The following is a 25,958-nucleotide window of genomic DNA, read 5'->3' as shown; positions in this document are numbered from 1 at the left end:
GTCCGCTATGTTTTTATTTGGAGGGGCGAAAATGGCGGCGATTGCTTACCATCAGGTGATCCGTCGGCTCGTTTACCGGCTTATACCATAAAAAAAACTACTGGAAATACTGGGTAGGTGTATGTAGGATTTTTATAAAAGTCTGGCATTAATGGAATTTTATTTATTGCGATAACTAGCCCTCCACAACGTGTCAAAACCGCTGTGCAACTACTTCCAACATTAGTGATTTTTGTAATCCCGTAAAAGATCCTAATTATAAACGCTCCGTACCCTTAGTAGTCCGGTCAAATTAGACATTTGGTGCTACATAAATTCGCAACAAGCTGAATTTCGGTACAATTGTTCAAAACACGATTATAAACAATAGCTGAAAGTTCCCCATCATTCCCGTGTGTGGAAAAAAATATTCGAGGTCAAATGTAAAAAAATGAGTTTTTCGCGATTTTCAGCAAAACGGTATGTTTTATCAGAAAATTGCCTCAGACTAAAAAAATTGTAGATCATTAAATTATCTATAAAAAATATATCCATACTTTTTTCTCACGACACACCGTTTCGGAGATATCGCAGTGTAAAAATTTGTAACAGTTGCAATTATCATAAAATGCACACGTTTCCACGCCACCTATAAGGTAGTGTACTTAGCGCGTTTTTTTCCGTAGCCAAATGGCAAAAAACGGAACCCTTATAGATTCATCATGTGTCTGTCTGTCCGTCCGTCCGTATGTCACAGCTTTTTATTTCCGAAACTGTTGGGTCTACATAGTTGAAACTCTGTAGGTTGATGTATTTCGATAACCGCTATTCGAATTTTGAATAAAAGTTCATAAATTTAAAAATTAAAGGGTCACTCCCATACATGGAACTGATTCAAAAAAAAATTTTGTTTCAGCTAACATATTCGTTATGGGTGTCTAACCATTTTTCGTCGAAATCAACCGTTTGAAAGTTAGACGCTTCCAAAGTGGAAAAATTAGTGTCGGGGTGACAATCATTTTTCCACTTTGGAACAATGAAGAAAAAAGTATTGATATATTTTTTATAGATAATTTAATGATCTACAATTTTAGTCTGAGGTATTTTTGCTGATAAAACTTACCGTTTTGCTGAAAATCGCGAAAAACTCATTGTTTCTACATTTGACCTTGAATATTTTTTTTTTACACACGGGAATGATGGGGAACTTTCAGCTATTGTTTATAATCGTGTTTTGAAGAATTGTACCGAAATTCAGCTTGTTGCGAATTTATGTAATTTCACCCTAATTTTTGGTCTAATTTGACCGGACTATAGTACGAGTTTGCCTTACGTTGAACGAAAATGAAACGAGTCGTCGAACTGTCGAAGATAATTAATTATCGACGTCACTTTTTTTATTCGTTTTATCAAAGTATTGTCATCTTATATGACAGAATAAAAAAATACCTACGTGTATAATATTTTTTTTTTATTTTTAATTCTCATATTCCGTCATCATCAATATTAAGGTTGAAATTCATGAAAACGACTTTTAACATTGTATTTTAAGATTAAAATCGAAGACTGATTCTGAAAACCAATCTTAAATAAAAACAACACAAACATATTGATAAAAATCTTTTATTTTTTTACAACTTTTATACAACAATTCATTACAAGTTTAAAACAAAATTGATACTTAATAAAATACTAAAAAAAACAATATTTACATTATGCTTTAAGCAGGATCTAAGTTCTAATCTATTCTAATGTACTTTTAAGATATTTATTTGCATTTTCAGTTATATGTATTTACTATAACGAAACCTGTACAATTCGAGAAAAGGATACATATTTTATTAAAAAAAACAACAGGAATCTTAATCTTTTCCTAGTTTCCTAAGAAAAACATCGTAAATGTGTACTTATAATTTCTAATTGTAAGTTTTAAATCGCCAACCCGCCTTGAGAAAGTATGGTTATTAATTATTCTTTTATCTTTTCAATTCAAACTATTCAATGAAATAGAGTAATAGGTATTCTGCAGTTATACATACATAACATCACGCCTGTCTCCCATGGAGGTAGGCTAAGACAATGGAACGCCAATTGTTACAAATCTGCAGTTACATTTTTTATTAGGAATATGATAATTTGTTTTCTAAACCTAATTCAGACCTAGTTATCAATTAAAATCATAATTAATTTTGTTAAATTTTCTCCATTTAAAATTTTTATGAGCTGCAATTAAACCAAATATTTATTTAAAAATATAGGTATAGCAGCCAATTTTACAAAACTATTATATCCTTACTAAATATTGCATTTACAGATAATATTAAAACAGCCAAAATGTATGTATAGTTCCTCTTATACATTACAAAATTAAATTCTGTAATATGATCAATCACTACAACCCGTACGAATTAACTGTGCACCATGTAGTGTGACTTCATTGGGACGCTAAGGTCCATTGACCGGCAAAAACGGTTGGTAGCGGGGGCCCACCCCCTGGGTTGCATTCCAGTGAAGTGCACAATTGATTCATACGAGTTGTATGTGGCCATTAAATAAAGAATGTCTTTAAAAGTGTTATCTAACCTTTTGTTTATAATACAACAGATTTATTCTTTTATTTCAGTGCGGTTTAGGTTTGTGTCCGTCCACATAGAAGTTTCTTGTTGCTTTCGGTAATTGTACCTCCATACCTTCTAGATCTTTGGTTAGAGTTATTTGACAACCTGGAAGTAAGAGATGATAAAAGAAATTAGTGAAATAATCATTAACATCAACCAAAAAACATCCACTGCTTATCATAGGCCTCCTAAAAATAAGGTATGTGCTCTCATTTCATTTTCGTTCAACGTAAAGCAAACTCGTAGTAAGGGTACTGATCATCTTATTGACAGCTGTTCAAGTCTGAGGTTGTGTCTGACAGAAAAAAATGTTCAGAAGAGTATTTACATATACAGATTTGTAATGGTTGCAAAGGTAAAATAACTTTTTCACTATGCTTATTTATATTTTTTATATTAATTTATGATGCATTAATTATATATTTTTAATAATAAATTTCGTAAAAGAAATTACTTTACACTTAAAAAAAGTTTTATACACACCTAGCCTAGAATTTTCTTTTAAAAACGGAGCCATATCTAGTAAATCATCTTCTTTCTCTTCTGACGAGGGGAGTTTATCAAAGTAATCTGGTGGAACATACACATGACATGTCGTACAGGCTAGAGATGCTTCACAGGCTCCTGAAAATGGAACAGAATTCACAAATGAGTAAATATAAGAGTTTAAATGATTGAGCTCAGAGGGATGAAATTGTCTGAGGCTTATGTCCGACAGCAGACAGAAATGAACTGGTTTATCAAAGAGATATTACTAATGAGAACCAAACAAATCTTAGTAGGTAATTGTGTAACTTTTTTCAGAGTTAGCTTACTTATGTTTTGATACACTTTCAACTATCAGTATGATGCAGACGGGCGGTAAGGACATACAAATGAAAAGTAATAGGATAAGTTCACCACCTCAAAAAGAAAAATATTAAAATTCTCACCTTCCATGGGAATGTCATGTCTATGTGCTAAATACATTACATTATCACCAACTTTCCCTCTCACTTTAATCCTATTGCCATCCTTGTCTACATAAGTTATGTTTACGCTGAAAATAAAAAGGAAATATTGCTTTACTAAGTGATAAATGATAAATGATATTTATTTTGCAAATAGGTTATAAAATAACACTTTTACACGTCAATCTCTTAAATAACTAGATGAGGCCGGCATTTCCTATCCGACTACTCTGAGAAGAAATGCCGAAACAAACTCAGAGGTCATAGTCTCTTTTAAAGTCCAGACAAAATCAATTAAAGATGTCAGAGAACCGTGCAAGTTGATTCTGTAGTGGTCTTTTGAGGAAAGAACCACAGCAGTTTGAGCGGACCTGTTCAGATGGCAGCACGCATGTGTCAGTTTACAATCAGCTCAGCTGACGGCTGTTGCTGAATGATCCGACGAACAACACCAACCAAAAGAACATTTGGGTAGGCCACACAAATGCTCAAACTGTCAGAATATAATTTACTAAAAATAAAATGACTAGCAAAAGTCTCACACGGTCCTCAAACTAACAATTTTAAAAGGAAATATAAAAATATAAAAGGAAAAAAATATATATAAAAACAATGTCAAATTGTATAAAAAATGTAACTATATGTTACAAACATGTCAGCAAGACCTGTGTGGACATTATAGCAGTTCATTCCCAAGCCTGACTATCCTCCAAGTAGTCTTTTATTTTATAAAAAGCTTTACTACATAGTTTTTCTTTAATAACATTTTTAAATTTACTTAGGTTTAAACTTTGAATATGGCTGGGAACTTTATTGTAAAAGCGTATACATTGACATCTAAACGAACCGCTTATTTTCTTAAGTCTAGTAGTAGGAACAACATATTTATTTTTATTTCTAGTGTTGATATTGTGTATATCACTGTACTTTTTAAATAATTTTATGTTTTTATGAGCATACACTATATTTTCATAGATATATTGAGAGGCAACAGTCATTATATTAATTTCTTTAAATAGTTCCCTGAGAGAATGCCTCGGACTAAGATTATAAATTGATCGAATGAGAATGAATTCTTATGAGAAAAAAAAATTAACTAATTAGTTACCACATTATTTTAAGCTTATTTACTTTATAACTTTAAAGTTAGCTATGCAACACATGACTTGAACTTCATGACACTAGTTTACTTATCAACCAAAACATTATTTTATTGCTAAAACAACTTTAATTTAAAGATACCACTATTTTGGCGATAACCGCATAACCTTACACGACAAATTACACCTATTTTAATACTCACACCTCGTCTTCAGACTTGGGATCTTGCCATTCATACTCCCCATGCCTTAAATCTGTAAAAATATCCACATTAATATCTATATTTCCATAATTAACACCTATGTAAATAAAAAATATTTGAATCTTACTCGGTGTCACGTGAATTTTCCTAATTTGTGACGAAACCGGCGCCTGATACGGCTTAATTTTTTGCAGGACTAGCAAACGTTTTAATGCTGTTTGAAACATTATGTAATCACATGCAGACAATAGAATTAATTCTTATTTTATTTTTTATTTGGTTAGAAAATTATCGCGATGTAAACTGCAAAATTGACATTTATTTTGACAAATTGACAATGACATTGACAACAGAGATTCTTTGTTGACAAATATAGTGTTCGGATACTTTTACCTATTTATTTTCAAATAGTGATAATGTGGTGGCGAGTTTCTTGTGATGGGATTGGAGCATTGGGGTCTGTCCATCGGCAGATTATAAGAGTGAATAATTCAGATCTTAAGAGTGCCCTAGAGCACCTCATAGGCGCCCGTAATTCTTTTGGATCCACCATCACTTTGCGCAGTTGGATTTGCCTGAAACATAATACAGCTCTGATGGAAAGGTAGGATTAACAGTAGATAGGAACTAAGAACGAAAGGTAATGACAATAAGCTAGCTGATGAACAGCGTGTGTTCGAACGTGTTTACTTTCTTTTAATTTTGTCTAAAATATAATAACAATAATTCGTCCTGGCCGGTTTCAGCCGTTTTTGACTACTTGCGTCTATCATCTAGTATCTAATAAATAAGAAATAGGCCGGCCAATGAGCTAAGGGATCACTTAGTGTTTGAGGAAGGGGACAAAAACAAGAACAATAACAAATTCTTTAATCTGATATACATTTGTTTTAAAATAACATTGCAACTGTTTGTTCTGCAAACTGCAATGCAAAGACAGCAACATGGAACATTTGATTATGTACACGGACAAATTATGATATAAACCTGTTTTATTCAATGATTCTCCTAAATAGTGATTTTATGGAATAACAACCCAAAGAAAAGTATTTATTAAATTATAAGAAATAAATAAATAAATATTAGATTCTTATTAGAATCTATTATGACAACACTGCACAACAAACGTCAAAAAAATCTTGAAAACGTCAGTTTTCGCTAAAAAGGCCACTATTGACTTGGCCATTTTTCATAATGATATTTATTATAATACAAAATTATTGATTTTTATCACAAAGGTGTTGGTTTAATACGTATAGTGTATAGTGCAATAAGATTATAAGGTTGTACGAAATAAGTTATTGTTAAAAGTTACAGCCATAGTAACATAAGTTGTGAATTACATCGATAGAATAATGTGTTGATGATAAACTAGGTGAGTTTTATGACTAAATGACGTGTATTTCGCTATATCATTCGTGGTTAGCACTTAATAACCTTTATATATCCCTTCTAAGAATTAATAATCAAAACTTTTTCATAAATCTTCAAATTTGAGTGAAAAAACTTGTTTTGAATGATTAACATCAATTTTAATATAATGTTTTATTATCCAGGCGTCCTTGAGTGTGTTTCAGAGGGTTATTTATAGTATTATCTCTTATTTAAGTTTTTTCTTATTAGTATTCACAGTGTTAAGTTGATAGTATTGCAATATCTTCTAGATAGCAACTATAATGCTTCTAGAAAACAAAACCCTCATTTGTTTTAAAACATTAGACTTCAAATGAAATGTATTAGTGTTGACTGTTATGTTAAACTAAATTTATTTATTAATATGTTAACACGGTTTTACACCAATTACATTAACACATATGAAATAAATAATAAGAAGTAAAATAGCACAAAAGTGACATTTCAATATAATTGGTAAAACAAAAGCGGTCAACTATACACCATTACACAATACACTTAGACATAGAGCAACAAAAAAAAAAACCATTTATACAGACTTAAATATTAATTAGTTCATTAGCTACTTACTGTAAATTTTAAACATGCAAAAAAGAATGTTACTATCTGAATAATAGATTAGAAGAAAAAATATCAGATTGATATTATTTTGATTACTAGCTTTCCATCTGCGGCTTTACCCGTGTGGTCAAAGAAAAATGTAGCTTAAATCTTTCTTTAGCATAATTATCTCTAAATACATAGAAGTCTCTTCATCACTGAGTGACCATGCATACACTGTATCACACATTCAGATTTTGTTATAGTAGTAAAGAAATTAGAATAATTTTTAAAATCTATTCATTTATTCAATAAGATTTACATCAAACAATACATATTTACATAATTTTTGATTAACTAAACATAGTATGCAAATGTAGTGCTAAAAATTCAATATAATTATCTAAATAGAAATAACAAAGAATTATTCTTAACACATTTACCGCCATGGGGGGCAAAAATGACCAGAGCTAGCGGAGGATTTGCCTTCAATAGATTTTTGTTGGCAGTCAAAGTACTAAAGCTTACAAAATAGTCCTTATAGCACACTTACAGTTCAAATTCGACAGATCAGGAAAATTTTTAAACTAATCCACATGTATAACAGGCACTTTCAATGTAAAATTGATCTATTTCCTTATACTATAACCATCCAATGATATTCATATCAAATTACATTGCTGTCAATCCAGCAGTTTGTTCGTGAAAGCGGAACAGACAGACAGACAATTACTTTTACATTATTAGAATGTAATGCGGTCAGTAGGTCAGTAATATATTTAAAATCACAATAAAAACTCGTAAAAACCGTGCAAATGTTAATTTTAGCTCATAATCAGTTTATCAGTGAATAAATGTATGTATGCTGAATTTATATCTTCTATACATATAATAAAATCGTAGAAAAGTGTTGTCTGTACATTGAAAATAAAAATAAAAAAAATAGCAGGGGTTATTGTTATGTCGATGTCGAACCCAAAAATGTAATTAACTTTTTTTTTGTCTGTTTGTCTGTTTGTCTGTTTGTCTGTTTGTCTGTTCGTCTGTGCGCGCTAATCTCAGAAACGGCTGATCCGAGTTGGATGCGGTTTTCACGAATATATTGTGGGATGCTTAAATTTACATTTAGTGTTTGTTTCATGTCAATCGGTTCATAAATAAAAAAGTTATGTCAAATTAAAGAATCACGTCGAACATTCTATGCTTATACCATTAATCTCCGCAACTATTTGACGGATTTGGTTGAAATTTGGTACAGATATAGTTTAGAACCTTAGATAGGACATAGATATATTTTTGATTTCAAAAATCAAAAAATAAAAATAAGAAATAAATTATTTATAAATAATTCTATGTCGATCGTTACACGACTTCGGTTCATGTTATTGTTTTAATTTATCGAAAAAAAGTAAATAAATAGTAAAAAGGTATGAAAAAAATAATATCAATATAATAAAACATTTAGTACAAAGAAAATGCTCTAACGGAGTATAGATAATTCTATGTCGATCGTTACACGACTTCGGTTCATGTTATTGTTTTAATTCATCGAAAAAAAGTAAATAAATAGTAAAAAGGTATGAAAAAAATAATATCAATATAATTAAACTTTTAGTACAAAGAAAATGCCCGAACGGAGTATAAATAAATAATCCAAGTTGTCTTTATCCTCGATAGATGGCGTTGGGATCGAAATAGATCGCGCTATGGTTTCGTTACATTCATTTGGTTGGGTATCGGCCGAGCGCTTCGGTACTATCGTAGAAAAAGTGTATTATCAGTCGTATGATTATTTGTCTGTAGTGGTCCTGCTGTTTCGTATATTCTAAATTGGTATCGTTGTATTTGTCAATTAATAAGTTTATTTGTTGGGTTTTCCTGGTTTTTTGGTTAAACTATTTAACGTAGGTTTAGTTTGATATCGATTATTAGTAGTTACTGTAGTTAGTTTTTTTAATAAAATTGTAAGTCTAATTTATAAATTAATTAGATTAGATTTAAGTCGTTTCTTTTAAATTATTTAGTTTAAGCATGGTTAAACCCTAAGTGAGTATACATCTCATTATGTTGATTTTTGAAGAGTTCCCTGGAATATCTTCCACATCTCATTTTTGAAGAGATCCCGCGAGATCGGGAACTATGTGGTTAAAACCAAAAATTTGCCGGAAGTCACTATTCCACGCGAACGAAGTCGCGGGCAAAAGCTAGTAGTAAATAAATACCTATGACTGATAAGAATAAATATTTTCTTACTATCGCCAATTGGGTATCGGAACTAATTTTGCAATTAATTTTACTAATAAGAAATTGTATCAATGCATGCATGTTTTCAACTTTATTTCACTGTATATTGGAATATTAATAATATGGAAAAATGCTACCTACAACTCAAGTACATAATTATTTCTCCACTGGCGAACCAACCAACAGACAGACATCAGACATATTGTCTTGATTTTTTAAAATATTTGTATGTTATTATTTTTTGACATTGAAGTGCCTTTTTGGCCTAACTAACTTTGACTTTATTTTTTTTATTTTATTCATTTATTTCAGACTTCATAGGCCTATATCAAATACTATAAACTAATACATTAAAATTTCTAAATACTATACATACATTACACATAATATTACAATTATTTGGTACTTAATAACTTTAAAAAACCACTTATAGTTACTTTAGGATTGCACCCAAAACCCTCAGCTCCACAATAACTAAGCTATGTAGCATTTATGACTAATAAATTATAATACTAATGATATAATTATTTTCCTTTACAGTTATAATACGAAGAAATAAACAAAAATGGAAGGTTTATTAGATGTTAAAGTTAAAATAGAGAATGTGGACTCGAGAAAGGATCCTACCTCATTTTTACCCGAGGAGCCAATGTCTTATGAAATCAAGAAGAAAAAGAAGAAGAAGAAAAAGCACCAGGAAGACCCTTTCAAGGATATTGATGATAAGGTTGATGTGAAAGTGGAACCTCTCACTCTGCTGGACCCTGAAGTCAAGATTAAGGTTGAAGATATTGAAGTGGAGTTGGATTTTAATGATGTGAGTATTTGTCATTAATTAAAAATTTAACTATCTAAGTCAGTGGTTGCCAATGTTATCTGGACTATGTCCTATCTAAATTAAGTTGCTAAACTCTTGACTCACCTTCAGGAAGTAAACGCCGCGCAACGTGTAGCGGGTTCGATTCCTACACAAAGTAACTCTTTGTGTGATCCACAAGTTGTTCGTTTAGGTCTGGGTATCATGTGTATGTGGACTTGTATGGTAGTAAACTAACCCACGACACAAGACTATCCTAATATGGGGGCAGATATTACATACAACTCTGATCATTCTGAGTTTATCAGAATGCCGAATATATGTAAACATCCCGTAATAACCCTAGCATCATAAATACATATTACCAAAATTAAAACAAAATCATTTCTCATTCCAGTTTGCTGACAGCAGTGGCCTGATGGTCGAGGGTCCTCACAGCGAAGACAGTCAGGAACCAGCAGTGAAGATAGAACAACAAAACCATGAAGCAGTCCTTCTAACGTTTGAGAGCGTCATCAACAAGAGACCACAACTTCTAGATCAATCCGAGATCTTCAACCAAGAGTTGCCACTCGAACAAGCACCCAGTCACGTGTGCAAAGTCTGCCATCTAGTCTTTCAATCCCAGAAAACTCTTCGGATGCACCAGAAGAGAAAACACAAGTCCTTCAGAAAGTCATTTAAACACATCTGCGATTACTGCGGCATGTCCTATGAAATGAAGAACAGCTTAGTCGCCCACATCAAGAGGAAACATGGACCCAACTCCATGCCCGATGACAGAGAAGAACGGACTTGTGAAATATGTGCTCTAGTGTTTAAAGGAATGACCCGGTTAAGAATGCACATGAGAAGAAAGCATGGAGCCTTCCAAGAATCCTTTAAGCATGTCTGCGAAGACTGCGGATTAACTTATGATAAGTACAGAAGTTTGATAGTCCATATACAACGCAAACATTCTAGTTATAAGAAGCCAGAAATTAACCAATGGTACAATTGTCCGTTCTGTCCTAAAATATTCACTAAAAGAGAAACTTATGCGAGACATGTCCAAAGGAAGCATCATGTTGCTGATGAAGATATCAAAGGCGAAAAAGATGATTATTTGGAGAGCTGCAAGAATCAGGAAACTGGTGAGATTACTTGTAAAGAATGCCATCTAGTCTTCTCTTCTATAAACTTCTTAAAACTACACATGAGGAGGAAGCATAACGCTTTGAAAGAAGACTTCAGATTGAAATGTCGGATCTGTAACTTGTCTTACGATAAAATTGAGAGTTTGAAGAGGCATGTGAGGAGAAAACATGACAAGCGATCTCACTGCGAAGTGTGCAACAAGCAGTTTGATACACGAGAGATGTATCTGAACCACTCTCACATGAAAGAAGTTAAAGAATGCAATATTTGCGGACTGATATTCGCATCCCAGGGTGGTTTGGCCAAACACTTGAGGTGCACACACAAATTAGACTCACCGAAGACCGTCTTCTGTAACTTATGTAACGAAGGATTCCATGATAAGCGTCAATTGAAGCCGCATTTCATGAAAGTGCATTTAAAAGTATCGTATACATGTCGATATTGTAAGAAAATATTCAAAGCTAAAGAGAGTTATAGACGGCATATATTTATCAAGCATCCCAACGCAAGTCATTTCAACGCTCAGCCGCAGAAATGTGAGCAATGCAATGAGACGTTTAAGGATGAATTTGATCTGTGTAAGCATATAAATATGGTGCATGGAACTGAGGATTTGGGTAAGGAAGAGAAAGAGATAGAAATAAAAAGAGAGGAACAAGATGTAAAGGATAGTTTCCAGTGTACAAAGTGCCCGGAGACTTTCTTAACGTGGGAACAGCTGAAGTTGCATTATGAGGCGAACCATCACAACATACAGGAGACTCAGTGCCAGATATGTGGGGAAATACTCCCTGGCTATGAGTTACAAAAACATATAAAAGCTCTTCACACTGAAACGGAGATGAATTGTAAATATTGTGAGTTTAAAACTAATATCCGAGTTAGTATGACACAACATATGTTGCGACATAAGAACGCTGAGACTTTGAATTGTGATTATACTGGATGCAAGTATAAGACGTTTTACGAAGGTGCTATGGAGAAGCATAAGCGAAAACATGCAGACCAGGGAGTGAAACTCCAATGTACCCAGTGTCCGTTCCAAACGATGAATAAATACATTTTGAAGTATCACGAGGAAGCCCATGAGACTGGGAAAAAGCGATATATGTGTGATCAATGCGATTACGCCACTATTCTGCCGGCGAATCTTGTCCAACATAAATATAAACATTCTACGGAAAAGAGGTTCAAATGTGAAGTATGTCCGTTCGCAACGAAATATAATACGTCACTGCGGTTCCATGTTAGGAAAAAACACTGTGATCTCCCGACATTCAGTTAAATATAAATGTTTTTTTATTATTATTAAAATATTTGGTGTTATGATATTTTTTGTCGTTTCATTTTCTTTGTAGTTGGTTACAGCGCCATCTGTTGGTGAATTTTGTGTATTAAACACATTTATATCGAACTCTCTCAAGTTCATAAAGAATCTGTCACATCCACTAGCTTTTTGATGGCACAGTAGATTGTCGACTTTATTGCAACAGCATAAAGTTGAGATTTGAATTTGAATCAAGTGCTACAAAGTACAAAGACTCAAGTCACTCGAGTATATTATATGGATGGCCATTTTCGCGCAATTTGAATGTTTTACTACACTTTTAGTATTGAGTCCGATGTAATAGGGGGTGAGCTTATTGCCATATACCGGACACGATTCCAGACTCCATACTAGTACGTAAGATTTTCAAAACACTAAAATAAACTCTATGATACTGTCCTGCCCAGGAATCTAATCTAAATCGGGACAACTTACTCGTACCACCGCCCCACTTTCTTATTCTCAAATGCAATTGCGATCATTTATTTTCATGGTAGGTAAGATACAGCACCCATCTCAAAAATAACAAACGAGTTGGACTTTTGTTAGCATTCAGTGCTTTTGTATTGAATGTGAAAACAGTCATATTGACTGCACGGTTAATGCGGTAACTGGCTGCCGCGAAACGTGTAGCGGGTTCGATTCCCGCACGGATCAATTTTTGTGTCATCCACAAATCGTTTTTTCGGGTTTTGTGATTGTATGTGAACTTGTATGTTTGTAAACGCACCCACGACAATCCTAGAGTGTAGTAAAAAAAGAACAAAAAAAAAATATACCTATTCCTATATTTTCATCTCATAAACATTATGAACAGTCTAGAAAAACAAATGTAAATAGGTATCTAACTTGTATACTCACATATCTACATAATAAAAAATGTAAGTTGTCCAATTTGTGTACACACATACACAGATACCTACATAATATACCTACCTAATACATAAGTAGGTACATATGTATTTATTTACTGGGACACCGCGCAGCGTATGTTCTAGTAGAGTATTCCATGCGTCGTCACGCGACTGTATTCACACTCGTGAGTCACTGCTCACGTTTCTCGACGAATAATCACGTGTCCCTCATTTGTAAGGCTGCGGTTTTAGTAGCGCGGAGAGCGGGTAGCGTTTTATTAATATGTTTGTAGATAAATAATAATATACGATATTGGACTTCATGTCTTTTTCTTTGTAGAAGAGTAAGCTGAAGTAACACATTAATACTAATATTTTACCATCTCCATTTCATCAGCTCCACGTACAATTTAATAAGATGAGTCTTTTGCCATATACTTACCGGGATATTATTTAATGGTATAAGCTTGTAAACGACCACTTGATGGTAAGTAATCGCCGCCGCCCATGAAGGCCCAGTCAAAATGTATTGACGTGGCCTTTGTGACCAACCGCACGTGGGATGCGGTGAGCGATCTGGCTTGGACAGACCACATCACGTTAAAATCGCGTGAAAATCGCGTGTCACCGCACCACTTCGTCGCGTTCGCTTCTATGATCGGCTGCCGAGTACCTAGCGGGATTACCGGGGCGTCCGACTTGAATTGCACGAGTAGGAACGGAGTCGTTTTTAGCCAGTAAGAGTGTGACACTTCCTCAATCGCCTTGCCACATGGCATCGCGTAATTGGATGGTATTTTCCTCCTTAAAAATATGACATCGCGTAATCCGCCCCGCTACCGCTCATACCTTATACGTGCCCTTACAGACTTTGACAGGGCATTGACCTTGTCGATGCGTCCCGAATTTTTATTTTTGTAAATGTTATGCCTCTGTTATCTAACGTAAACTGTATAATATTATTATAATTACTTAACTGGTTTCGTAAGGGCAGTAATTAGATAAGTATTATTGATCACGCTTTATGCTTAAAATAAGTCGTAATACAATAAAAGAAAAACATGAGACAAAAATAATTTTATATAACCTAAATAAGATTTTAAAAGAAACAAGATAACTCAGCACGCTGCGTAGTATTTTCTAGATTATCTAGAAAACCAATAAATGCTACACGATAGCAGGAAGGTTGCAATTAATTTTAGAAATTTTTGCAAGCGTGAAGATAAAGGATTTAATTATAGCGCCATCTCGTGGCTCATATGAAAATCTTATATCTTTTAGAATCACGATTTTAAACAACTAGTACGTCATAAAAATAGATAAAATTGATTTACAAAGCCAGAAAAACGTGTCCTTTACTTAATTTATTAGTGCGATTGCCATAAAAGTAATGAGTGTAGAATGTTCTTCGTTTTTCTTTGTACTCTGATGACGTATAACGATAAAAGATGGCATTAGCGTCTCAGCTTCAGTGGAAGCACGACAGCGTTTGTGGAAAACGTCAAATTTAATTCAAGGTTTTTTTTCTCTGTCGCTCCCGTAAATAACTCGTAAGTGCGAAAGTGATAGATGCGCTGCATCATGACGGAATCCAAAGAAACGTCGCGAATTATAACCACTTTGTTTTAATTTAAATGTGTAAACATTGTTCTTATATTCATTTTCACGTGTGCCTGTGATACATAAAATTGGAATTAATAAATTGGATGTTTGTGCAGTGACCATGGATCTTCTAGGGCTTCCCGTTGTTATGATCGAAAACATTTTCTCGTATTTATCCTACGATGAGATTGCAAAGAATAGATTGGTAAGTGATTATTCAAGGAATTTATTAATAGAAATGAGCTTGTTTAGTTAGAAAATCATCTATAGTGTATTACAGTCATTAATTTCACTTCTTATTCAACACGTAACTGTTGAAAAGTTGCTGTGTTCTAGGCGTTTCATATACTACAAGTACATTCTTGTGTACATAGAATGTCTATTTATATCTGTTCGCTAATGAAAATTCTCTACACTCGTGTATGGTCTCGTAACCGATATTATTTATGTATTAAAATTACTTTGTTCGACGATTAAATTAACATTTAACCCCAGTTATGTTTGTTTTAGTTGGCCATACTTGCAAAATATTTACATAGTGAAGCGTCGAATGAAAATAATGCAATATTGTTGTGTTTTATGCCATGTATGATATTTTTTTTTTTTAGATTATCTGTAGGAAATTAGGGAATTGTTTCATAATATTAAATAATATAGAAACTCTTTTGATAAAATAAAATTATGAATTAAAATATTTCATATTTTATAAGAATTATTTTTAAATATCCAAAATTAATTGATTAATTTATTTATTTAAGGTCAGCCAACAACGTTTTACACATTCCATTTACCATATAACAATCGGTTAAAGGCTAACACAGCATGCACAATAAAAAAGTTATTAGCCCAAACTTCAATCTTGAAAATTAATTAATATAGTGTTGTCTTAAAACAATAGTAATCATTAAATAAACCTGTTAATACACAACTATACTATACTATACTTATTTACGTGTTACATGTTGTGTAATCAATATGTATGCTAATTGTATGATGCAGCATATTATTATATCTATGTGTGTTATTTACAATCTGTGTCTATGTATTACCTTCAAGTAGATGCATGTAGCATACATATCACTTAAATATAAGTAGGTAATTATCTGAAACAATTTATTTATTTTTGCAAATATGCTACAAAAGAGCACTTTTACATGTTAACATTATTATAAAAATAATCTAGATGAGGTTGGCATTCCCTAACGGACTACTCTGAGAAGAAATGCTGAAAAAAACTCAGAGGTCATTGTCTCTTTTATCTAAAAGAAATAACGTCAATATTCATGTTGAAACTTGTTATATTATAATTATCTCTAAGTTAGGTGATAAGAACATGAAAGAAATTTAATTTAAAATTAACTTTGGTACTTTTTCTTCTAAGAAACAAATGGACTTAGTTATTGCAAGACTTAATTTAAGTCTTTGACTGCCAATAGAAAACTGTTGAAGGCAAATTCTCCGCTAACGTTGGTCACCGGTGACCACGGCGTTCAATGTGTTAAAAACAGTTTTACTGATGTGCTAAACAGTTATTTTGATAGCACTGTACTAATCAGTACGATTCCACATAATATTTTAAGATCCACAAAATAGCTAAAAGCTTTAATTTAATTTTACTTTTGCCGGAGTCAAGATTAGAAGTTTCTAATCTAAAATGATGTATTATGTTAGATGTTTGTCAATATTAATAAAAAAACATGTTTTGCCTTATCTACAAAGTATTGCTGTCAAACAGTTTTGATAAAAAAATTGCAATAACAATAAACACTAAAATAAAATTGTAGTTAAAAATAATACAGTTATCATTATCACTCTTGGCTTGGCACCAACTCTAGTTGCTGAAAAATAAAACTATTGTTACAAATTGTTGTATCATGTGATTTGTGAAATGCTAAACATAGCCAATTCCTATAATAACTATCGTGAGACATACTAAATTCATTAAAAAACACGGTTTACTCACATACATTAATTCTCTGAGCATGCTGCTCACTATGAAGAGTCCCTCTATGACTCGAAACTAGTAGAGCTCTTCTCCATTAATTTATGTGATTAAACTGTGATTTTTAGTTAATAGCCTATTCCATTAAAAATGGAGCCAGTAAAAATATTTTGGTCTACAGAAATTGTATGTGTCCGATTTTCAAACTTATGGTGCTAGGTATAAGGTTGGCTGAATGTTCTCTTTTTCTAGACAATTTTTTGACTGTATATGTCTAGTAGACTGCCTCATTGGCCGAGTAGGTTGCAAGTGCGACTGCCAAGCAATGGGTCTCGGGTTCGATTCCCGGGTCGGGCGATGTATAGCCGGGCGTTTTTCGGATTTTCGAAAATTTCTAAGTAGTAGCACGGAGTCTGGAAATGTGCCCAGTTTGTGGCAATAGGCTCACCACCTATTATGGGACTTACAACATAAATTGTGACAAGTGGGTGTACACAGTGGCTTTACGTGCCATAATGTGCACCTCTGCCTACCCCTTCGGGGATTAAAGGCGTGACGATATGTATGTATGTATGTATGTCTAGTTCTTATTCTATTTCCACATTCCATGTTTTCATTTGTTTGATATGAAAAGAAAAAACCTTTAAAATATAAATTCTTTGCGGCCCACTAGGCTTTTCTTTCTGGAACAAAAATTTTTGAACCACACAAAGAAATGGTACCATGCAGAACTTGAACTCTTAACAATAATGTTAGCTGCAAAGCTTAAATACCATTGACATTTTTATCTAAATTATTTTGTGTCCCAATTTCAGGTGTCCAGAGCGTTCAATGAGATCAGCATGCGCATGCTGAACCGCGGGTTCATGATGATCGAGAGACGCCACGCCATGGCCCTCAAGAGTGTGAAGGCACAGCTTCCCAGGAGGGAGTCGGAGAGAAGGTACATTATTAATAATGTTTTTAGAGCAGGGTATCTACTCTAAATCTTCCCATATATGCACCTTCCCAGCAGATAACTATGGTTATCTGCTCTAAATCTATCCATAAATGCTCTAAATCTACCCATACATGCTCCAAATCTACCCATATATGCTCCAAATCTACCCATATATGCTCCAAATCTACCCATATGTGCTCCAAATCTACCCATATATGCTCCAAATCTACCCATGTATGCTCCAAATCTACCCATATATGCTCCAAATCTACCCATATATGCTTGAAATCTACCCATATATGCTTCAAATCTACCAATATATGCCCCAAATCTACCCATATGTGCTCCAGATCTACACATATATGCTCTAAATCTACCCATATCTGCTCTAAAATATGTCAAACACCGTTTAGCAGTGACTTAACATACAAAATCACACCATTTTAATAGTTAGTGATTGCGACTATCTCTTGTTTCCCGGCTCATTTAATTAATGTTATAGATATGTTTTTTTTTAAAGCATAGATTTCTTAATAAAAAAGTTAAAGCATGATTTTAACGTTGTTTTGTTTGACATATGTTCCAGGTATCATCACCTGTCCCGCCACTGTGATATCCTGACGTCGATAGAGACTCGCATCTCTATGCTCAACATGACATACTCCAAGTTTATAGACAACGGACTCTGCTGTTTCATTCCCGGAAAGGTAAATTGAAATACATAGATGAAACTTTCATGGAGTTTACCAAGAAATTAAATTTAGAAAGATCCGCCTGATCCGCGGATCTGTTCCCCACTATACCTACCTCCATGTAAATAACTTTTCGAATCAGTTGGTAATCATTTTGCATACTCCTCTACCATGAGTTTGAAGCAATAGTATTTGTTGATAGTCGCTAGCGACGACGTAAATTTTTTGTATGCCAAATTTTACAACGCCTCTACCGGTCACCTATGGAACTAAAATTCGCCATAAAAATTTTTTACGTCCTCGCTAGCGACTATCGAAAAATACTATTGCTTTAAACTCATGGTGGAGGTACAGAAGTGCTTTTTCCACCTTAAGTAGTTTTAAAACCCTCATACTTTCTCTGCCGATACCGTTCTAAAATAGTTAAAATAAAACTTCCGCTAACGGTAGCCACCAATTGTTCACATGACAAAAATTAAAACTTAAAACTTCATATTTTTTGAAGTCAGTTAAAAGTCTGAAAACCTTCACACATATTTTTCTCACACACATGGGTTTCATTTCCTACCTTTCTATTTTTTCATCTTTCTATAACCCTACCACTTTTCCCCAGGTCATAGACGAGATCAGACGTGTCCTCACAATAGTAGAGACATCCACCACGCCGCCACGAGCCCACGAAGTTCTCCAGGAGTTGAGAGACATCTCCAGCATGGCCATCGAACACTTTGACGACAAGATCTCCCCGGCCTTCCGCAAACGGCTGCAGCAGGGAGTCGTGCAGCCCACGCCTAGACCCTCGCATGGTGAGTAGACACCCATCCGTTTCCCGGCCGCGGTATGTGTAGCTTAACTTCGCTTGGTGAGTAGACACCCATCCGTTACCCGGCCGCGGTATGTGTAGCTTAACTTTATGGTTTATCTTGCAGTTATTTTCTACATTTTCAGAAGAGGGATCTTTAAGACCACTATAGTTTAAAATATTATCAACATTGATATGTCTGAGAACTTTTGGAAACGTTTGACCACTTTAAGCCACAACCTGATCTATTTATGAGCCCCAGTAGTTGCTTGAAACTAGTCGAGCATTCTCGAATAGTTGCGTAAACTTGCAGTGTATTTTAGGTAATTAATTTACTTTGTCTCACGATAGTTTTTATACAATACTTACGACTGCACGGTTAGCGCGGTGCCGTAGCGGATTCGATTCCCGCACGGAGCAATTCTTTGTGTGATCCACATTTTGTTGTTTTGGGTCTGGGTGTCATGTGTATGTGAACTTGTATGTTTGTAATCGCACCCACGACACAGGAGAAAATCCTAGTGTGGGGCAATGTTTATTAAAAACAATAAAATATATTGTTAATTTGTCCACCACAGTGCTAGCTCCCCTGGCGATCCGGCAAGAAATGATCCACCTGCGGCAGCGCTCCATCCTCAACGCCAAGCTGTCTCTATACCTCGCCTCACAGTACAAGAAGTTCCACAAACGGGTATGTCACATTTTTTATTATTAACTAGCTTCTGCCAGCGGCTTCGTCTGCGTTACCTGAATAAAAATGTTATTCCAGACTATATTCTATCTGTTTATTTAATCTATATACTTCTATATACTAATGTATAAAGCTAAGGACTTTATTTGTTGAACGTGCTAATCTTCGAAACTGCTGCTACGATTTGAATAATTATTTTTGTGTTAGGTTAGAAAGGTTATAGACTATATAGCACCGAGAAGAACGGGTGGGCCTTGGCGGAAGTAGCTAGTTTTATATAAATTTATTTCGAAAAGGGCAAAAAAATTCATAAATCAAAAATATATATATGTTTTATACTACGGTTGTTTGTGCTATCGGTTACTGTACAACGTGTAGCAGATTCGGTTCTCGCAAACAAAATTCTTTGTGTAATCAAAAGAGATGTGAAAATACAATGCTCAAAAGACATATAACCTGATATTTATGATGGTTTTCCTACAGGTGATGGAGTACAAGAAGATTGCGTGGCGACAGCAGAAGACTATCAGGGACCTTACCAAGAGGCAGCGGGAACAGGACAATGCTATTGGTAAGAGATTATATTAGTTTATATTATAATATATTTAGTATTATGTATACAGAAGCTGTTGGTAATATTAAAAAAAAAAAAACTAGCGACCCGCCCCAGCTTCGCATGGGTGCAATGGTGATATATTATGCATGTACATATTATACATATAAACCTTCCTCTTGAATCACTCTATCTGTTAAAAAAACCGCAACAAAATCCGTTGCGTAGTTTTAAAGAATTAACCATACAAAGGGACATAGGGACAGAGAAAGCGACTTTGTTTTATACTATGTAGTGATAAAAAATATAATATAAACTTTTTAGCCATCCATCAACAGCCTATAAGTGGCCACTGCTGACCAAAGGTCTCTTCTCACACGGAGAAAGTTTGAGCATTAATCACCACGCTTGCTTAAAGCCGGTTGGCGATAACAAACTTATAAAACCATGGCACAGGAGGAAATCCTAGTGTGGGACACTATTTTTTCTTTTACAAAAACCTTAACCTTTTGTTGTGTTTCGTGACGTCAATGAGGTTACCACTCTACTCATCCCGCATCCCCCAAATCCTTAAAAGCCTAACCCCCTAAAAGGCCAGTGACGCAGCTGTAAATCTTTCAATATTAAGCATGTATGTCCTTTTGCTCCTTTGACGCCCTATACCATAAAAAAAGTCTCCAATCTATACTTACTTAATATTATAAAGCTGAAGAGTTTGTTTGATTGTTTGTTTGAACGCGCTAATCTCCGGAACTACTGGTCCGATTTGAATCATTCTTTTTGTGTTGGATAGTGCATTTATCGAGGAAGGCTATAGGCTATAAAACATCACGCTATGACCAATAGGAGCTGAGCAGAGCGGGTGAAACCGCGCGGAAGTAGCTAGTTTTGATATAAAAATGTGCCTTTATCTGTTACAGCTGATCTAAAGAAACGTATCGAGGAATGCGATATCAAGTACACTGAGCTCACACACACCAACCAAGCTGTCGGAGGGAAGGCTATAGCTGGTAAATATAAACAAACATACATGTATAAAGATACATACATAAACATATACTTACATACAAACTTACTATTGTACATACACATCATTATATTCGTTCAACTGATATGTAGGACAGAGGTGACCATATTATGTATTACCAACTTTAAAACCGTTATGTTATGAGCCCCATGTAATTAGAGAGTGCGTTGTTATTGGAATGAATCCTTGATCAAAACATCTAACATCCACATGACTGAATATAGCGTAGTGGCTGGGCTTCTGCTGTGTGACGTGTATAAGGTTCGATTCCTACACATTTTTTTAATAAAAAGTACAGATAATATAAATAATATACATGCACAAATAATAAATGTTCAAAACGAAGTTTCCTTGAAAAATGTCTCACTCGGTACTCGAACCTATGTTCCAGCGAGTGCAGGTGGCGAGCCGACGTCCCCCGCCCAGCCCCTGCGGCACTTCTCCAGTCAGATCAAGTTGGATCTCTCCGTGCTACCCATTGGCACGTCCAAGAGAAATAATAAATGTAAGACAATCTATTCATCATCATTATAACCATGGTCTAGATATTGTCTAAATAGAAAGAGTAAAGTTCCCTAAGACAAGGAGTATCCTCCGACCAGGCGAGGTGATCGTGCCTGGTTTTCTGACCGACTGTTGTTCGTTGGGATTTTCTATCCATGTTTATTCGCATGTACACTTCATGTGATGTAGGATTTATGACGTCATCCGTTGATTTACGGCGCGTTCCAATAAACTACCGATCGGTAAATTTGCTTACGAGCCGTAGAATTTTGACATAAGCTCCATACAAAATGTGTCAAAATTCTACGGCTCGTAGGCACATCTACCGATCCGTAGTTTATTGGAATGCGCCGTTACACAATGTACACTTCATGTGTGATGTAGGATTTATGACATCATCCGTTGATTTATTTGTCGATCGACTATTTGCAACTTCTGTCATCTAACACTAGTTATATGTCGCCACACTATAATCTCCACGTTTGACAGGGTTTGGAGATCGCTGTTAATGACAAGAATGACATCGATGGGAATTGAACGTATTCTACTCTTCCCTTTATTATTAACATTTCATTTTGTCTGAGAAATTTCATTTTAGAGGTTTGATTAACCGATAACAATTATAAATAAGAGGTTATGTTAAGATTAAGATCTAAATTAAGTCTTGTAGAATACAATAACTCCTTTTCCCAACTCGTTGTATTTTACTAACTACACCCTCGTCAACTATAAGATTTAATCTATATATTAATACGTGATGCAAAAAATTTGGACCGCTTTTTACGAAAATTGCGCGGACATTGGAGCATAAAATTTGGTACACTTATAGTTTATGTGTAGGAGAATTGCGGAACGTTAATATTTTTCAAAAATAATGCTTATAAAACATACATAACATATAAATAAAACATTACACACACATGCATAGTACATATCTGATCGTACTTGACAAAACGTCAAAATCGATAGACATTGCGATGATATTCTCACGTGTCATATGAATAGAGTTTAAATAAAAGAGTTTGTTTGAGTTTGAGTTAAATAAAAATTATCCTTGAACGTATGTTAAGTGATATTGTAAATTAAATCGTATATGGTCGAATTTCGACCACTAGGCGACCACTAGTAACTCCAAAAAACTAATAAAAACCCTATCTTTTTCAGTACTACCAAACATGAAGCCGCGAAAACCACTGATCAAGCTGCCGAGCCTATCAGAAGACGATTCAGAACCGCCCCCAAAGCTGCCAAAAATGGATGAAAGTCGTTTCAACCCCACACCATCCACATCCATGGACAAACAGAGCCCAAAAACTAAATCTCAAACCACTATCGCCAAAATTAGGGGCATTGCTAACGAAATAAGATACCTCACAAACCTCCCAAAGGCTTACGAAGCCAAACTAAAACGCCCCCTATCGCTAACTAGCGAACTAAACGTACCTGAGATCAAAAAACAGAAACTAGATTAAGGGTACTCGATTTTGAACTTTATCTCCTTTTGTATAGAGACGATAATTGATTCGTAAGGTATGCTATGCGATTTTGAGCTTTATTGCATATATGATGTGGTCGAGAGTTGCTTGTATGTGTATTGACTCAATAATGCGGTTTGTGTTGCCTGGTTTTGCTACTAGATGGCGTTGGTGTGCCGTTAGGTCTTGTAGGTCTAAATGATTGTAGTCAAAACGTTATGTGACTTATGTCTATAAGATATCAATGCCTTATAAAAATTATGTTAAACTTTCAATAGGTAAAATGCCTTCTATTTAGTATTTTTCTTTGATATAAAAAAAAAATATTTCTAACAGCCATACTCAGAGTCATTTAATGGTTACTTAAACCAGTCCTTAGCAATTGTTTTCGGAACAAAATCGTCACTAAGGGATAGTTTAAGTAATCATTAAATGTCTCTGAGTACGGCAGCAAATTTTACAAAATTCTCATTAGTGTTAAAGTTTGAAATTGCTGATGTATGGTAATAAGCTCGCTTCTTATTACGTTTTAGTAGGACTAGTTACATTTAGGGCCTATTGCCATATACCATACAATTCCAAACTAAAGACATTCTCTGACAATTTAAAAAAAAAATGGAAATTAAAAATATTGTGTCATAGTCGGGAATCGAACCAATGCCTGGTTTAAAAGACCTTTTTTTTAAATGGTGAGGATATTACAATTTGTATATCAATTGACGTGAAATTATTCTTTTAAATAGCAAATATTTTGCTATAATTAGTTTTATTATTTATGTACACAAAAAAACTAACACAACCATGTCTAATTTAAACTAGCATTTTGTTCTTAATTAACAACTAAACCGTAGAATTATTGGATCAAAAATATAATTATTACCATTTTCGAGTTAACCTGTCTAATTTCGAGCTTGACCGGAGCTGATAAAAATTCGTCATTCGAATAATTCTACGGTATAAATAAACTGACATTATTAGTGCATAATTTTATTGAAATTGACGCTAAAAATGTAAGTACAAGTTAATAATAAACAATTTGTTATTTTTTATTATTAGTATGTGCTAATACTTGATTTTTGTACGTTAGAGCATCTATTCATAATATGTAAGATATATAAACTATATAGCGGAGTGAAAGAGAAAGTATAATTATAAAAAAAACTAAAATTAAAAAGGTATACGATTTCGTATGGAATATTTTTTTAAAGATATCTTGTTGTCTCACTCTTACACATGTTTCTTGACAGTTAAGTTGTTATCTATATCAAGGTTTTATTTTTTTTTTACTTTTTGTTCACCAAATAACGCTAGTGTAGCTTCAGGCCCTGCTTGTCCAATCGCTATCCCGCTAATTTAGCGACAAATGGTGAATAAAAATAACATACTATGTATTTAACTTAAAACAACTGCCAATATGCCTTTCAAAAAACATATATTATTATAAAGTATAGATACATTTTACGAAATTAAGAGCAATAATTAAATAATATGTAGGTATCTAGTTGATGTATAAATAAAGTGTATGTTTTTTTATTTAAAAGTTTATATAGAAAAGGATTAACAGTACACCAAATGCGCATAAGAATCTTCGCGACGCAACGGTCGTATTTCCCGAGCGTCGGAAGACGTTATCCATATACCGCGGAATTTTAGTCGTATTCCCGCGGCAGAATGACTTACCCTTCCGGAGCTGCGGACTACCTAGCGGGTTTACCGGGGCTCCGGCTTGAAAAGCAGGAGTAGGAACGTGGTGGTTTTTAGTCAGTAAGAGTCTGACACTCCCTCTCGTCTCGCCCAACGCGGGAGAAGTCATCGGATGATTTTCCACCCTCAAAAAAAAAAGAATGACGAAAATCTATATGCGTATTATTAATTTGAAAGTACTGTAGTCTTATGTATGTGTGTATGGTATTAAAGTATGCAATAACAAATAACAAATATTATATATTTATATAATCACTTTTAGTTTGTGTGGATTTTCAATAGTAAGGGTCTCTTATTTTAAAAATATAACGGCTATTTTCATATTATCAAGAGACATAATTATGAGATTACAAAATAGTACCACATGAGGATCTATTATCTAAAAACCCTTAGTATGAGTTTGCTTTACGTTTAAATCAATCGAAACGAGAGCGTGTTCAGCGCTGTGATTGGTAGATTTATTAGAGCCGTCCAATCAGAGCGTTGATCGCGCTCTCGTTTCGATTACTTTAAACCTAAAGCATACTCGTACGGCTTTAATTTTTCTTTTAAAAAATACATTTCTAATCTTGTTTGTGAAACTAGCCCATCTTATATTTCTTTATATAAATATTCACCGTCACGTCTAAACTAGCACTATGTAAAATCGAATATTAACAAATAAATATAAACACCGCAAATAGTCAGCTTATAATATTACAATAATAGTTGTTTTCATAAAATTATGATAGATCTATAATAGCTAAACCATATTTTGTCTACATACAACACCCAAATGATATAGTATGCAAGTAAGAAAATCTAAATTGATTCAGTATAGAGAGTCTGATCCAGAGTTGCG

At 34.1% G+C, this 25,958-nt stretch overlaps 3 protein-coding genes across 3 annotated transcripts; 2 read left to right on the top strand and 1 right to left on the bottom strand.

Annotated features, from left to right (window-relative positions):
* Positions 1 to 1,586: 1,586 nt before the first annotated feature.
* Positions 1,587 to 5,186, bottom strand: LOC118276820 (adrenodoxin-like protein 1, mitochondrial). Its single transcript, XM_035595387.2, has 5 exons — positions 4,978 to 5,186; positions 4,851 to 4,902; positions 3,530 to 3,636; positions 3,081 to 3,221; positions 1,587 to 2,702 (listed from the first exon to the last, which is right to left on the bottom strand). The coding sequence occupies exons 1-5, from the start codon at positions 5,075 to 5,077 to the stop codon at positions 2,599 to 2,601; spliced, it is 504 nt and encodes a 167-aa protein (XP_035451280.2). The 5' UTR covers positions 5,078 to 5,186; the 3' UTR covers positions 1,587 to 2,598.
* Positions 5,187 to 5,987: 801 nt separating this feature from the next.
* On the top strand, positions 5,988 to 12,335 carry LOC118276872 (zinc finger protein 26). Its single transcript, XM_035595464.2, has 3 exons — positions 5,988 to 6,225; positions 9,588 to 9,864; positions 10,262 to 12,335. The coding sequence occupies exons 2-3, from the start codon at positions 9,613 to 9,615 to the stop codon at positions 12,287 to 12,289; spliced, it is 2,280 nt and encodes a 759-aa protein (XP_035451357.1). The 5' UTR covers positions 5,988 to 6,225; positions 9,588 to 9,612; the 3' UTR covers positions 12,290 to 12,335.
* Positions 12,336 to 14,635: 2,300 nt separating this feature from the next.
* Positions 14,636 to 24,587, top strand: LOC118276958 (F-box only protein 28). The gene is made up of 9 exons (XM_050699957.1): positions 14,636 to 14,992; positions 17,545 to 17,672; positions 18,256 to 18,376; positions 18,975 to 19,167; positions 19,742 to 19,854; positions 20,338 to 20,425; positions 21,328 to 21,417; positions 21,826 to 21,939; positions 23,103 to 24,587. Exons 1-9 carry the CDS (start codon positions 14,909 to 14,911, stop codon positions 23,408 to 23,410), a joined length of 1,239 nt encoding a protein of 412 aa, XP_050555914.1. The 5' UTR covers positions 14,636 to 14,908; the 3' UTR covers positions 23,411 to 24,587.
* The last annotated feature ends 1,371 nt before the right edge of the window (positions 24,588 to 25,958 follow it).

Source organism: Spodoptera frugiperda, chromosome 17 (genome assembly GCF_023101765.2).
Source record: "Spodoptera frugiperda isolate SF20-4 chromosome 17, AGI-APGP_CSIRO_Sfru_2.0, whole genome shotgun sequence".
Classification (NCBI taxonomy): domain Eukaryota; kingdom Metazoa; phylum Arthropoda; class Insecta; order Lepidoptera; family Noctuidae; genus Spodoptera; species Spodoptera frugiperda.
Note: the sequence above shows the minus strand (reverse complement) of the source record. Positions and strands in the feature narration are given on the sequence as shown.

Excerpts from the sequence above, each read along its gene's own strand:
- LOC118276820 (XM_035595387.2), bottom strand. The coding sequence starts at position 5,077 with ATGTTTCAAACAGCATTAAAACGTTTGCTAGTCCTGCAAAAAATTAAG. Across the intron at positions 4,903-4,977 it reads GAAAATTCACGTGACACCGA|ATTTAAGGCATGGGGAGTAT; the intron begins GTAAGATTCAAA and ends ATATTTTTACAG. Across the intron at positions 3,637-4,850 it reads CCCAAGTCTGAAGACGAGGT|CGTAAACATAACTTATGTAG; the intron begins GTGAGTATTAAA and ends TTTTATTTTCAG.
- LOC118276872 (XM_035595464.2), top strand. The coding sequence starts at position 9,613 with ATGGAAGGTTTATTAGATGTTAAAGTTAAAATAGAGAATGTGGACTCG. Across the intron at positions 9,865-10,261 it reads TGGAGTTGGATTTTAATGAT|TTTGCTGACAGCAGTGGCCT; the intron begins GTGAGTATTTGT and ends TTCTCATTCCAG.
- LOC118276958 (XM_050699957.1), top strand. The coding sequence starts at position 14,909 with ATGGATCTTCTAGGGCTTCCCGTTGTTATGATCGAAAACATTTTCTCG. Across the intron at positions 14,993-17,544 it reads AGATTGCAAAGAATAGATTG|GTGTCCAGAGCGTTCAATGA; the intron begins GTAAGTGATTAT and ends TCCCAATTTCAG. Across the intron at positions 17,673-18,255 it reads AGGAGGGAGTCGGAGAGAAG|GTATCATCACCTGTCCCGCC; the intron begins GTACATTATTAA and ends CATATGTTCCAG.